Raw genomic sequence first — 15447 nt, 5'->3', positions numbered from 1 at the left:
GGACTGCGCTGGCATGTTCCACACAGCAGTGCTGCCACTCCTGTGTATGTGCGAATGTGCCTGGTGCTCTTCTGTTGAGCTGGACCACAGAACCACATGGGAGGGTTCTGGATGGTACTGACAGACGCTGGACCACACCGGCGTGTCTCAGCCTGAGCTGGAGTGTAGCTGCCTGCACTGACGTCCATTCGGTGGAGCACGGAGGGCGTGTAGTGATCTGTACCGCTCATCTAAGGTGCACTGAACCTGTTCAGTTCTCGGTCTCTGAGGAGGGTGTGTCTCGAGAAAAAGAAAAAAAAAAGTTCTCATCCATCTTGTTCTTCCATCTTGTGGAAAATAAGTGGTAAATGCTGAAAGGTTTTTTTTGGGGTTTTTTTTAAAAACACACAAATCCTTTAAAAGGTGGGTACTGAATCCTAAAAAGTACACCAAAAACAGGTCTGGGTAGGAATATGCTGAACATATGTTTAATTCAGTGAGCTGTAGTCCACTGAATGATTATGCAATTGATGATATGTTTTGCCAACTGTTACTACAATCTACGAGATGTAAGACTGTGGATAAAAGATTATATTGTTTTGTTTTATTTGTTTATTTGCTTTAACATTAGTCCTGAAACAGCTGCATGTAAGCCCATACTTAAGTAAATTCCTCACCAAAGGGCAGTAGTTCCCAGGCTGGGGGTTGTGAACCACCTGGATACATACACCTCTGGATACATATACACCTGGATACATACACACCTGTATGTGTTTTGACACATGAAAACATTTGACAAGTAAATATACATTTGGGTACATTTTAATAATTGGGTAGCAGATGTACTCACACCTAATATGTGTCCTATGATTTTGGAAACTTCAATCACTGAGCACAATTTTACCATCAATTCTTCTATCTGCTATAAATTTTACTATTGTACATTCTCATAATGCCTTATGCCAAATGATCTGTTTGAAAACCGGTCACTTGATGTGAACCAACGTTGAAACTGTAGGTCCATGGCATTTAAGATAAACGACGTATTTTCGTTGGAGTCTAATTGCAATTACTGTTCTAAGTCAATCGACTAACCTACAAATCATTCGCAACACGATGGAGCGAAAAAGACACTGCAAAATCATTGATCTGACGTCCACACTGGGAATAAATTGTAGATGTTTTCGAAAGTCACGGTGGACTATTTGTATTGACTGTGAACTGACAGAGTAAGTTTCTTTGTCATTGTCTGCAGTTTGATATATATATCATATTCTAATTCTTTTGTCCTAAAGCTGAAATACGTGCCAATAGATTAACTCTTTGCGTTTCCAGGGCCGATGCTGACGAAAGCATCCTACGATCAATCAGTTTACCGGTCAGCACGGGACCAAATTAAATACAACCTTCAGAGTGGGCCTTTCAATTTTGGTAAAAGGAGCAAAAATCCAAGTGCATGCTAAATATACATCTGCATGTTACTTTTCTGCGCGTTTGGTAATAGTTCGTTGTCATTATAATTATAATTTTTATTAGACTTAGGTGGACTTTTGTAGGTGTGCCCCGTGATGACAAACATCGGGACATAGGTGTCCTTTAAGAATATATTATGAGGAAGCGTGCACGGGGAGCGTAGTGGAGTCTGAATCCGGCGGAAAGCAGGCGCACGATTCAAGGAAATCTGAACCAACCACAACGCAGACAAGAACCCATTCACCGCTGGTCCTGGAGAATTTTCGATGCAACCCACAGTATATATAAATACGTAACTATTCTTCAAAATCATATTTTATTATTTCGCACGTTTATATCTCAGGAAACGGCATGGCTCGCGTGGGGAACGGGGCTGGAAATACCGACGTCGATGTGGAGGTACGTTAAGTTAAAAAGGGAGAAAACTGAAATATGATGCCTGCTTGGTGATACAATCTGTTTATGCACACATTTGAGAAACGCGTAATCTTTCGATCGTTCTTGACAGCAATATTGTACATTGTAGGGCACATAACGTTACGAGCGGTCACATCTGTCAATTTTGAATACTCTTAAAATAGGCAACGATAGCTACATTTTTCACCACGTTAACCTCCTTGTCCCCGGTTTTCGGAGACACTACGTAGCTTACTACAGTATTCCGGAAGTTCATGGATAGTCTTCGTGTTAAACGTTGACCCTACTCTAAAAGTAGGGTATATAGGCTACATTTGTAACTATTTAGAATAAGAATCCGTCCATTAGTCTTAGGCAAACTGCATTGCTTTATCTGGCAAATTAAAGCAAAATTAAAATTGCTCACCAATGCTGTCGAGAGTGAGACAATAGCATTGAGTTCTGTATGTGGCTGTGAGCTTGCATGACATTCAGCGTTAGATTTTCCCATACCTTTTCGTTGATTGCATCCATCAGATATACACCAAAGCACTCTCAGGTGTAGCGTTTGTTTTGGTGTGGATTGTTCTGATAGCGTATCAGTTTGATTGCATTGATTGACAGCTGATTTCACGACTTTCCGTTGTGTTTTAACGCTGTCATTATTTTTGTCGTCCTTTTAGAAAGGACGGAAGAGTTTTTAATAACCAGACGGGTTATCCCTCGTTTTTATTTATTATTAGGCCTATATGGTTCATTCTAACGATGTGTGGTTCATTCACTTCACCGACATGCGTCTGTCGCCTTTCAATTCGCGATGACCTTGTTGCCTATTGAGTAATGCCATCTAAATTGATCCGCTGAATGGAGGCAGTCGTTTGAAAGGATGTGCATAGGTGCGAATGAGGACGAAACCATTGTTTCACGATGTGTTACGGCACATGCATGGATGTCACCCTGTCCGTGCTCTTTTCTTGCAAACCCCTTCTTCTCCCCGGCTTAGCGAGGGTTATTCAGTAACCTACTCCGCAAGTTGCGTGGAAATAACTCGGTTTCTTTGTCTACAGGTAAAGTTTACTGATCATTTGTCTGGACAGATCAGAACAACCGAGTTTCTATGAGTGTTACTTCTCACATTAGTGGACTAAATGCCGTGGACTTTATTGTAGTCTCTGCCTCTGTAGTCAGTGAGCATGGAACGTGGCACTTCTCAACAGAGTAACACGTTTAAAAGCATTGCTATTGGTAAGAAAAAGAGTGATATAGTGCTTCAAAATTGTGAAACGTGTAGAATGCTGCAGTTTTGGATCAGAAAAGCAGTTTTGGATAGAAGCATTCATTTTTAAGTTTTATCCCAGTTATCCAGTTTTTCGTGAAGTGTCTTACGTTGAGGAAACTTGGGTGTGTTAGTTAGACGCGAGACCGTATATGACCCGTCAAGATTCCAGAGCCTAAACTGATTTTATTCCGGGTCAATATGCAGGAAAAGAGTGAAATTGTGGTAATGCCCATTACCTTCTTCCTATCACCTTGCTGCTTTGATTCCACCTACTTCCTATCACCTTGCTGCTTTGATTTCACCTACTTCCTATCACCTTGTTGCTTTTGATTTCACTGTGACCGGGCAGCTCTTTTTTGTCGGTTCTGGAGTACTATTTTAGAGTAGTATTTTTCATTGTGTGTAACCTGGAAAATGTGGGGAAATACATAAAGATAATTAAAGCAAAAGTGTGTGTCTGTCTGTCTGTGTGTGTGTGTGTGTGTCTGTGTTTTGGTCAGTGTTTAAGTATTACTTTGAAACAGGGTGGTCATACTTCTGTTTTTATGGAAGCTTTGAGGAAGTGGAGAAGTACGAAAAAGCCCTCTGTTGAGCTCACAGAGACACATCTCAGGCTTGCTTTAATGGCATGTCTGTGAGCCCTCATTGGCAGTAGCATGGCTAACTGGCTAATCCACTTAACATAATGCTGCTGTATGCAGTTCAATTGCTTGGAATCTATGTCTCTAATACAAAAAGCGCTACTGTCACCGGAAGCAGCAAGTAGCAGGTTTTTTTAAAATCCATGTGAGCCTTTTGCAGTTTCTCCTGTACCCTGTATTTGCTTTATCGCAGAAAGGAAAAGCACTTTCCACAGTCAGTGTCTTAAACCACGGTGCACACGAGGCCTTATTTGGTGGAATATCCATAGTTTGATACCCGACTCTGAAAATTCATTCCGAAAACATCAGCTGTTTTGCATCTACTGTGTGCACAACTACTTGTGATTAATCCCAGAATGCAACATGGATGTTTTTTGGAGGTTTGGCACGTTCCAGCCCTTACTGCTGTTAACTGGATGTCCCTTCCGGAAGGAAAGCAGAAAAGGCAGATTAGATTACAGAGTGCTGAATGAGCAGCCCACTAATTTCTACATTTCACACTTCTGGTGTCCTTTTTTCAGTATGACACATTCTTGAAAAGAGTGTTCGTACTTGACATTCAAACTGAGAAGTTCCCCTCTGATACCTTAAGGCAAATACCATCTGTCTTGGGAGACTCACAGACTTTAGGTTTTTCTTTCTTTAAAAAAAACAAAAACAAAACAGCCCACACCATAAAATGTGGAAAGGCTTGTTCTATTTATTTGATTGGTGGATATATTATTTCATAGGCTCTTATTCAGTAATACAGCTTGGTATTTGATGAGACCATTCAGGTTTCGTATTGGGGCGACATAGCTCAGGACGTAATTAATGGTTGTCTGGCAGTCGGAGGGTTGCCGGTTCGATCCCCGCCCTGGGCGTGTCGAAGTGTCCCTGAGCAAGACACCTAACCCCAAACTGCTCTGGTGAGTGAGAGGCATCAATTGTAAAGCGCTTTGGATAAAAGTGCTATATAAATGCAGTCGATTTACCATTTAGTACCAGGCTTTGGGGTATGATGACATTGTCCCCATCTCTTAGCTACAGGCCCAAAGCTTTAATAGCTAGCATGCATTGTCATAGTGTTATTTTAGTTCTACTCTAAATCTTCCCAGACAGGTTTAACAGCACCACTACATGGGTTTGTCACACAAAAAAGTGCCTGAAGAGAAATGCTTGGAGAGTGTGAGATTCCTTTCCAAACATGGGTTAACTCTCATCACTGATAACACCATAGCTATCCAGGCCTTTTTGGTCACTGCATGAGTTTTTGTTTTCTCTTGGTAATAACATGGCAGTTGGTTAGGTTAAATGTTCTTTGGTGTGTTTTTCATTGGAGAATCCCTGTCCTCAGGCAGATACGTTGAGAGGGTCTGATATAACCCTATGTTTTGTGGGGGGGAGGGGTGTTTTGGCTCCAGGGGCCGTGTCCCATTGCTGCAGTCAAACGCCCTGAAATGGAAGTTTTTTTTGGAAGGGCACTGCTGCACCTCGAGTGGCCTCTCTCCACGGGTCAGGCTGCTAACAGCTGTTTACAGCTGCAGGGTTTCATTGGGGCCTTTCGGCTTTAAGGATGGTGGCACGGTGGTGCAGTGGGTAGCACCGTCGCCTCACAGCAAGAAGCTCCTGGGTTTGAATGGAAACCTGGGCCTTTCTGCGTGGGTTTGTATGCCCTGCAGTTGTAGGACATGGCCGCGGCGTGTAGAAGAGATTCGGTGCATTTGTAAAAATGAGTATTTTTGTTTTATAGACTTTTATTTTTTGTGCTGTATACTCTTGATTGTGTGTGGTCAAAATCAAGTGCAAAACATTACTCAAACTTTTGGATTGCATTTTACTTGAGACTCAGTATACTTATTATTTCACGTTCATGTTCGTTTCATTTTTAATAAGCTTTTCTGAACGTTTCAGAATTTCTGTGGACAGTGACATCAAGTATTATGACAGACTACATTACATAAATACTGTGCATGGCCGCTCAATGCTTTATGACGTTTAGGACTTCCGATAGGCTCTCACTGGAGAGCTCCTCTTTAGGGTGGCGGGAATGAGAGCGTGAAAGAGTGGATGAATGCACAGTTACCGTAAATGGCAGCTGCCTTTGTGTGTTACTGTGGAGCTGGGGCTGGGGAGAGAGCCCGGAGCTGTCTGTCTCTCAGGCCCGCCTGCCTGCTGCTGCGCTGTAGCAGGATCCACAGCACAGCAGCTGGAAGCTGGCCCTTTACTCCCCCCTGTCTCCAGGCTTCATTTTCCATTCTGGGGGGGGGGGGGGAGGTGGCACCCTCACAGCAGGTGGGAGGGTAGCACCTCTCTGGTGGAAATAGAGATCTTTTCTGTTTGACAGTGGGGCCTGTTCATCTTATGCTAGGCTATACGTACGGCAGATGAAGCCCATTTTCAGGGCATTTTATTTTCTAGAATGTGTTCTGTGTTGTGGTAAGCGAGGTGTTTGGTGTGAAACCAGGTGTTGGCTGAGTGTCACCAGAGTGTCCTTGGTTCACTTTCCCCAACAGCTTCAGTAATCCACTCAGTCTGCAGGTTTCACTGCAGGTTTTAGCCTGAGCCAGCAATGTGTTGGGACAGGAGCTAGTGTCCACAGGATGCTTACCTCCACACTTCAACACCACGCAATATAGTCTAAGGGTGAAAAGAGGGTCATGTGTTATACCACTCTTTCATTTGTCTCTGTAAAACAAGGAACAAATTCACTCGATGAAACTAACGAACTGATCATTAGAGGGGGGAAAAGAAGTTTAAGCATTTTGTAACTTTTTGACCGTTTCTGAATGTTTGTTTTAATGAATCGTTTGGGCCTCTAGGACCTCCCAGCTGTATGAAAACAGTGAAGTTTCAAACCCAGCGACATGCTCAGAGCTGTCTGCGTCTGAACACTTAGCTGGTGTAATCCCATTAAAGCGAGCTCTGTGCTATATTAGAGCTGTATTAGCGACTGGGGTTTTTTTTTTTGAAGCCACGCAGTTGTTCTGCTCATTATTGACAGCGCTGTTGTCTCTGATTCGCCGGGCGGTAAAGCCTGACATTTTAAACAGCGCTCTCGCAAACATCGATACAGCGGCTGTGGCAGCATTGATTCTGATGTGAGCAGCTCTTAGGGTTCGTTTAGAGCGTGTACTCTACAGACTACGGTGTTGTATAAATCTAGATGTCCTGTTTAGGGTCTAACACTACAGACCACTGTGTTGTATACATCTGTATAGGGCCTATAATTACTGTTAACTCCTCATTCAGTTATGCTGCTCTTGAACTTTATGATGGTCTTTTTCAGGTGACACATCAATTGAATTGTCTGTGCTTTTATATTAAATACGTGCATTATTTTCCATGACAATTCCATATGCATATTTGTTGTGCAGTATTATTACTTTTATGATTTAGCAGTAATTTATGTTTTAAAATCATGCACACACTACTATGCAATAATTTCTATGATTATTTAAAAAAGACAAACATCTTCTCGAGCGTCGTGTAAAATCTGGGTTGCGTCGTTGCGCAATTTCTGAACACGGCGCTGTAAATAAACTGCGCACAAAATGGCAGTCATGATTTGTCCAAAGTGGCCCCTCTTGGAAGAGGGACAAATGAGGAATCATCTTCTCATTAGTGCCTGCGTCTGTGTGTTCAGCGCCAACAGGCAGACGGCTGTACTCTGTACGAGGACGGGGGGGACGTTTGAGGCGGGGGGGGGGGGGTGACATTGTATTGGGCTGACGGGAGCGCGAGCACGTTAGCGTCGTGCTAACGGGTGTTTACCGCGGGCCCCCTATTCGCTCTCATTTGATTTACAGGTTTTTTGATTTAACAGACTGTGCTGCTGTGCTGCTTACCCACACCCTACCCCCCCCCCCCCCCCCCAGTTTAATAGGCTGTGCTTCTGACACCCCCCCCCCCCAGTTTAATAGGCTGTGCTGCTGACACGCACCGCTGCACAGCCACACAGTCCGTTATCTGAGTCCTTATCTGATATGGGTCTGCCTGGGTTATTTTACACTCAGCAGCCTGAGGCGCAGCGCAGAGACACAGCCAGTGTTAGTGCTAGTGCATTAGGGCTAGCAGTGTTTGGATTAGTTACTGACATCACGCCTGTGAAATAATATGAGCTGCTAAATTGATCAAATGTATTAGACTCTGTGTTATCATGTTGTCCTTTTAAAATAATTTAAATAGATTATTTTGATAATCATCTATTGTACTGTTAAGCCCTTTTACCGATGTGTATTCCCTTTCAGTCCATCCTGTCTGTCTGCCTGACTTATCTGCATTGATCTAGTACATTTTCCAGCAAGAACTGCACAAAGCACTTTGCAGTGAACGCCTCTCATTCACCCATTCACACACACACACACACACACTCTCACCATCTCATTCACCCATTCACACACACACACACTCACCATCTCATTCATCCATTCACACACACACACTCACACACCATCTCATTCACCCATTCACACACACACACACTCACCATCTCATTCACCCATTCACACACACACACACACACACACACACACTCACCATCTCATTCACCCATTCACACGCATCTCACACCCCAACGCAACGCAAGGCGCCAGCCAGTTCATTGCGAGCAGCTGGGGGTTAGGTTCCTTGCTCACGGACACTTCAACACACCCAGAAGACCGGGGTGTGAACCAACAACTCTCCGGTTGCCAGACAACCGCACTGCATCCTGAGCTAGCGTCGCCCAAGTGCAGTCGCAGAATGGTTGTTACGTGTCATCAGGTTCCTGTTAGGGCAAACCAGAACCAGTCAGACCACCACATTCTTTAGACCTATGGAACCCTAACCCTGTCTTCAGCCGACAACAGACTGAAATTCCAGCACTTTGTGGACTTCCTGGATATCAAATTTGGCATAAAGACCTGAAAATATTTGTTATCCTTAAGCCATTTATTGTTTATCCTAACTCCAAACCTAGGTGTGCAGGGAACAGAGTTCCACCTTTCCATTTCACATTACCCCACACGGCCACCTAGCATGTCACCTCCTCCCTAATCTGCTTTCTCTTTGTCTTGCAGGACTGTTTTGAAGATGCCTATGACAGGATTCCTGTGTAAGTCCCCCCCCCCCCATCTGAAAGTGCACACACTGCCCATACGCAACTTCCTGTTCTGTACGTCGACCACACTAACAGAAGAGTTCAAGGGTCATTGGAAAAATGTTCTTTATTCTGCATTTGCATTAGTGAAAAAAGTTGTGCAAGTCATCTGCTAAATGCCTGTAATGCAATTAGTTTGGGTTGCAATTTTGTGCAGATTTATGTCTCAAAACTAATCCTGTTTAGTTTAGTTTTCTTTGGGGGTATGTTTTGTTGCTTTTAAATTCCCCATTTGAGGCTGTGTGGCATTTCTTGAATATATTGTGATGTTTTTTGAGTTGTGTAAATTTAACAGATGTCCTTTGCGGAACATAGTTCCGTCTGTTCTGGTTTGTAGTTCAGAAAAGTGGTCAGTGTCTTGCTGTATTTAGCTGCCTTATGTGGTAGATTTTATAGTAGGTTTATAATTAGCTGCTGTGCCAGGTTGGCTGGCTGAGCTCGCTGTGTAAACCTCAGACCTCTCGTCTGTCTTGCGTATTTCCTCCTTCGCCTTCAAACAGCAGTCCTGTGCCTGAACTGCACGGCCTGTGGAGTCAGATGAGTACACGTTTACATTTTGGTGCCACTTTTTTTGGGGGGATTGCAGACCAAATGGAAAGAATGGAAAACTTGATCCAAAGCCCTTTTTTGTGAACAAAAATATTATGGGAGGGAGGCCCTGGGGATTTAAACTTTGGTTGTCGGGGGTCGAGGGGGGGGGGGGGGGGGGGGGGCAAGGAACAGCTAATTTTCTTTTGGATTTTTTTTTATTGGGGGGGGGGCTTTAACTGTATCATCCCAACACAGCAAAAAAATATTGGCGGGGATCATTTGCTGTTTTCTCCCCCCCCCCACCCCCGAAGATTCTAAATCCATGATTACAGACGTCAGGTCTTCAGTCTCCCAGGAGCCCATAAAGCCTCTGGTGTACACAGGAAGCACTTCCCCAGCCCCATAAAGACAAATGTGGTGGAAAATCAGGCCGTGCTCTGAGAGAGAGTCTCTGCTGTGTCGCTCATTCGAAGCAATCACTGAAAGCACAGCGTGTAGGCCGGACAAGTGGCCTCAATATATTACACCTCATCTGGTGAATAAGTCATCAAGTTTTCTTAATCAAATAAACCAATTCATTTTCTAGATTGAAGGGCCTTTGCAGCACAACTTTTAGCACAAGTGGGCATCTGTTCAGAGACCTCACAGAGGAGCTCTCCTGCGTTCCGTCCGAGTCTCTGTTCCTGTTTATGAGGTCACAGTAGGCCCGTGTTTCTCAAAGCTGGTCCTGTGAACCTACCAGAGAAGCAGTTTTTCATTCCACCTGAACTCTGAATTAATTCGAGAGGGACTCCAAACACCCAACCAGATCCGGGTATAAAGATTAAAGAGAGAAGATGGAGAATACTTCTCTATTTCAGTGTGGCCACCCATTAGCAATTGGTTTCAGTTCTAGATTATTGTATCTAGTCGGCCTGTATGTGGACACTTTTCTCAAAATGATTATAGGTACAATGAAAAACTATTGGAATTAATTGAAGAAAAATCTCCAGTCTGTTTAGATCAAGATTATTGAATGGCAGTCTCCCTGTTGTGATTAATAGTACTTCCTGTAAAGAGTGCCCAGGCGTAGCCTACTGCTAGCACATGGAATGGGATTAAGCAAAACTGAACCCCAATGTTAGTGGCTGATACTTAGCAAAATGGGCAAGCTTGTTAATCAGGGCTCAGGGCTTTGGAAATTTTAAAAGGAACAGCATGTTCTCTGCCTCCACCCCCCAACCATGCCCCCCCCCCCACCCCCCCCCCCCGTTCATAGCTCCCCAGCCACAACTGGGTCAGTCTGTCAGAGCTTCAGAAGCGGGACGACACTGCAGCACTCCAGCGTTTGGGGCACAGGATGCTGTGGGCTCTTTCGACAGCCTGTCTGTGCCCCAGAAACACGCCTCGCATGTTCTGCTGTCTTCAGGGCGTCGGCGGTGTTTTTCATTTTCGTTTCGGTAATTTCTTGAGATCGTAATGAAACCAAAAATAGTTAGAAGCACATCCTGTTTTAGGTGCTGCGCGAATGTTGTTACTGCTGTCTCTTTTCACATTGGCTTCTCTATTCGCATCAGTTATTTGGCAGTGGCAGCAGGGTAGTACAAGGTAAGAAGCTGGTCTTGAAACCCAAAGCAGGTACTTAACCTGAATCACTTCAGTATATATCCAGCTGTATAAATGGATGCTATGTGAATGCTATGTAAAAAGGTTTTTTAAGTTGCTCTGGATAAGAGTGTCTGCTAATTGCCTGTAAATGCATTTCTTCACTGAAATCTGAGTGGAGAGATGGAGAGGAACTGATCAGAGAGAGAGAGGAGATGGAGAGGAACTGAGAGGGGAGATGGAGAGGAACTGAGAGGGGAGATGGAGAGTAACTGAAAGGGGAGATGGAGAGGAACTGAGAGGGGAGATTGAGAGCAACTGAGCAGATAGAGAGGAGAGATGGAGAGGAACTGAGAGGGGAGATTGAGAGCAACTGAGCAGATAGAGAGGAGAGATGGAGAGGAACTGAGAGGGGAGATGGAGAGGAACTGTGGAGAGGAACTGAGCAGAGAGAGAGAGGAGATGGAGAGGAACTGAGAGGGGAGATGGAGAGGAACTGAGAGGGGAGATTGAGAGCAACTGAGCAGATAGAGAGGAGAGATGGAGATGAACAGAGAGGAGAGATGGAGAGGAACAGAGAGGGGAGATGGAGAGGAACTGAGAGGGGAGATGGAGAGGAACTGAGCAGAGAGAGAGAAGGGAGATGGAGAGATAGAGAGGAAGTGAACAGAGAGGAGAGAGGGAGAGGCCGGCTGTAATTTCATCTGCAGTGTCCTGATGCCTCTTGCTCTCCGCTGTGCATTATTCAGGGGGGGCTGGGCGCAGGGCGCGGCCCACCCGTGGCGGGTTTGTACCGCATGTGCGCGTGTGTAGGGGAGCTGAGGCGTGTGTATGTGAGGGAGGTGCCCCCCCCCTCCCCGCTGGGCTGTCGCCATGTCTCTGGGGCGGCCACCAATCGCCGTGACGATCCCACGGTGCTTCCGAGTGGACGCGATTGGGCGCCTCTGTGCTGTCACCCCCCCCCCCCCCCAGGGTCTGAGAATAATTTGCAAAAGAGACCAAGTATGAGCGATGCCCTCCTCCCTCTCTGTCCCGCCCTCTCTCACTCACTCACTCTGTCTTTCTTTTTTATTTTTGTCTTTCCTCTCCTCTGGGCCCCCCTCTGCCTTTTCGCATCCCAGGCTCTTAGATTAGATTAGATTAGATTAGATTCAACTTTATTGTCATTGCACATGTCACAAGTACAGAGCAACGAAATGAATAGTTAGATGAGAAATGAGAGAACAGGAGGAAGGAGGAGGGAAACCTCAGCACATAGCAACATCATAAAAACATTACAACAATATTCGAAGACTTGCACATGTGGTAGGGGGTAGGGTGTCGGGGAGGGGAAGTGTCGCAGCACTCTTCCCTTCCTTTAGCATCGCGTTAGCGCTCACACATCCCAAAAACAGACTCGTTCAGCCCCCCCCTCCCTGTTTGCGCATGGCAGTGGGAGCGCATGATAGCAGGAGCGGGGAGAGGTGTGTCCCGCATGTGAGGAGGTGTGTGTGTGTGAGAATCTGTGGGAGATGTGTGTGAGGCTCTGAAGAGAAGCGAGCACCAGCTATTATCGGTCCTCACTGTGCCGCGCTGTAAGTACGACGCCTTTCTGTGTGATATCGTCTGAAGTGCTGGCGCATCGGAGATGCGGTTCATACATTCGTTTGCTTTTCCTCTCGCCCTCAGAACGTGCCACGTGCTAATCGTGCTAAACGTGCTAATTTGCGCTACGCTTATTTCAATGCGTTGATGGCTGTCTTGATCTCAGGGAGACGTTCGTGTCTTGTTATCGGCTTTTTATACCTTAATTCTGGCTGCGTTTCTGTCAAATCTGATCTGATGAGTGAGAGTGGCTGTGGTAGCAGCTCTTATTTTGAAATTTTTGCATTCAGTTGAGCCTATGACCCTGCTGCAGATGAGGGTGGAGCTGGGCTGGGGGGCTGGGGGACTGAGTTCCGGCGTGAGCAGCTGTGTGCTGAGTGCGTAGAGGGAGCACAGACTCCGCCAAGGCGACCGCTGTCTCGCGCGCTGTGATCGCCTGCCCCTCCCTCGCTGAAATGCTGCTCCCCCAGCCCCCCTCCCTGCCTGAAATACTGCCACATCCTCTGTTTCCCCCTCGCCCCCCCTTCTCTGGCTATTTTTAGCACTGGAGCCAGCCCGTAAAGCTAGTTCTGGGGGAAGGGTGTGTGAGTGTGTGTGTGTGTGTGTGTGTGTGTGAGTGTGCGTGTACATGTGTATATCTGTGATTTTGTGTGAGTGTGTGTTTGTTTGTGTGTGTGTGTGCGCACGTGTTTATATCTGTGATTTTTTGTGTGTGTGCTTGTGTGATTTTGTGTGTGTGTGTGTGGGCTTGTCTGTGTGCTTATGTGAGTTTGTGTGTCTGCGTGCTCGTGTGTGCGCTTGTATGCGTGTGTTTTGGCCAGATTCCATGTGTGGGTGTGTATGTGTTCAGGAGAAGGGGTGCAGTTGAGGTTTGCGTTAGTGTAGGCAGCTGTATGAATGAGAGCTCTCCTCTCAGTTAAACGTCCTGCCTCCTTGTGGGGGAGGACGTACAGCTGATGTACAAACAAAAGGCCGATGGCTGTAGCATCTGTTTTTCATTGGCTAAATTAAATCAATGTAGTGACTTCTGGGAGGCGTTTGTGCTACAGGTCACGACAGTGGTCCGGTTAAAATGATGTTGTGCTTCGTACTGTTGCTTGCACTGAACTACACCACAGTGTAACAGAACCTGCATTACTGAAAATGATGCTGTATATTCTACTTATAGTGGGCCATTTCACTAAGAATCTCTATTACTGATATGGCAGTTGAATATATTGCAAATATATTTAATGTATATTGCAAATTTGTGGGATATATGGTCAACACTGGTTATTACTGTGAGGTTGTGGTTGAGAGTATAATTGGTATTTAATTGCGCAAATATTTTTCCCAGTTTTATGATTCATTAGAAACAGTATCTGTAGTTGAATTCTAAAGACTATAACTCACAAGTAACTAAAGTTGTTTTTGCATGAAATTACAGTCCAGTTGTGTTTTTATTTATTTGCATGGATAGACCACCCTTTAAGGTCCATTGACCTGGTCTGTGGATTATATATTAAGGTACCACATGATAGTGAGCATGCAAGTTTATTTAACACAGACTGAAGTTCATCTTAACTGGAATTAACTATTAACTACTAGAGTTTCTGTGTTTGCGTGTAATTTCCCCACCCTGTGTCTCTCTTCTGCATCAGCGCCTCCAAAATGGATCTGAAGACGTCCATCGAAGAATGCTCCATGGCACTCAACCTGGTTCTGAACAACAAGTTCTCTGAGGCGCTGGACCTGCTCAAGCCATGGTACGCAACGCTAACGCTAACGCTAACACAAAGAGTCGCTTCTCCTCCCATCCCGTCTGGCCTCTTGGGCTCCTGAACACTCCCGAACGTGCCTGAGAGTCGGGTTACCTTCCGCAGAGCAGTTTAATACGAAACGGCTTCGGTGCAATTCCTGCGCTCGACTTGCATTTATAGACTGCGGCTGATTGGTCAGAGGCATCGCGTGAGCCAATGGCAGCTTCCGAGGGAAAAGGTCAACGGTCACACGTTTTTCAGTTATTCAGTGAGCTCAATGAGTCACTGCCTCTCTGTCGCTCATAAACACGAATACATCATCTGCTATTGTCAGTGCGGTTATAGCACCATAATGGCCCTCCATTTTATAGCCTGCCTCACAAGTCGTTGGTGTCGCTAATGCGTACCATTTACGGACATCTGGCGTTTACACACTTAATTTAGCTTCAAATTGGTGGTTTCGGCTCTCTCCTAATTAGCCGGTATTGGCCGTGAATCGTTTTCAGCTGGGATCAACATTCATTTATCCCGACCTCGGTAACAAATCAGCCTCAAAGCACTTCAAAGGCGTGTTATGAAGAGGGGATACGCGCGGTTTAGACATGAAAAGGGAACGGACACAGCTTTGTTCTCAAGCCCCTCCTTTCATTGGTCAGAATGACAGCCGCCCAGCCAAAGGCAGGGCACATTGATGGCTGTGTGTTTGGTTGCAGGGGGCGCTGATGGCTGTGTGTTTGGTTGCAGGGCGTGCTGACGGCTGTGTGTTTGGTTGCAGGGCGCGCTGACTGCTGTGTGTTTGGTTGCAGGGCACGCTGATGGCTGTGTGTTTGGTTGCAGGGGGCGCTGACGGCTGTGTGTTTGGTTGCAGGGCGCGCTGACGGCTGTGTGTTTGGTTGCAGGGGGCGCTGACGGCTGTGTGTTTGGTTGCAGGGGGCGCTGACTGCTGTGTGTTTGGTTGCAGGGCGCGCTGACGGCTGTGTGTTTGGTTGCAGGGGGGCGCTGACGGCTGTGTGTTTGGTTGCAGGGGGCGCTGACTGCTGTGTGTTTGGTTGCAGGGCGCGCTGACGGCTGTGTGTTTGGTTGCAGGGCGTGCTGACTGCTGTGTGTTTGGTTGCAGGGGGC

The 15447-nt window shown here is 45.8% G+C and overlaps 1 protein-coding gene across 2 annotated transcripts in view; it reads left to right on the top strand.

The window, feature by feature from the left end:
- The first annotated feature begins 1593 nt into the window (after window positions 1-1593).
- The window catches only part of LOC118232240 (tetratricopeptide repeat protein 39B), a 25012-nt gene continuing 11158 nt past the window's right edge, over window positions 1594-15447 (top strand). The window contains exons 1-3 of one of the 2 annotated variants that reach the window (XM_035427032.1): window positions 1594-1851; window positions 8808-8842; window positions 14227-14331. In XM_035427032.1, coding sequence (XP_035282923.1) covers window positions 1804-1851; window positions 8808-8842; window positions 14227-14331 — 188 coding nt within the window. In that variant the 5' untranslated portion in view covers window positions 1594-1803. Of the gene's footprint in view, window positions 1852-8807; window positions 8843-12431; window positions 12577-14226; window positions 14332-15447 lie in introns of those variants that run through there. The other variant, XM_035427033.1, reaches the window with a different exon arrangement.

This window comes from Anguilla anguilla, chromosome 7 (genome assembly GCF_013347855.1).
Source record: "Anguilla anguilla isolate fAngAng1 chromosome 7, fAngAng1.pri, whole genome shotgun sequence".
Classification (NCBI taxonomy): domain Eukaryota; kingdom Metazoa; phylum Chordata; class Actinopteri; order Anguilliformes; family Anguillidae; genus Anguilla; species Anguilla anguilla.
Note: the sequence above shows the minus strand (reverse complement) of the source record. Positions and strands in the feature narration are given on the sequence as shown.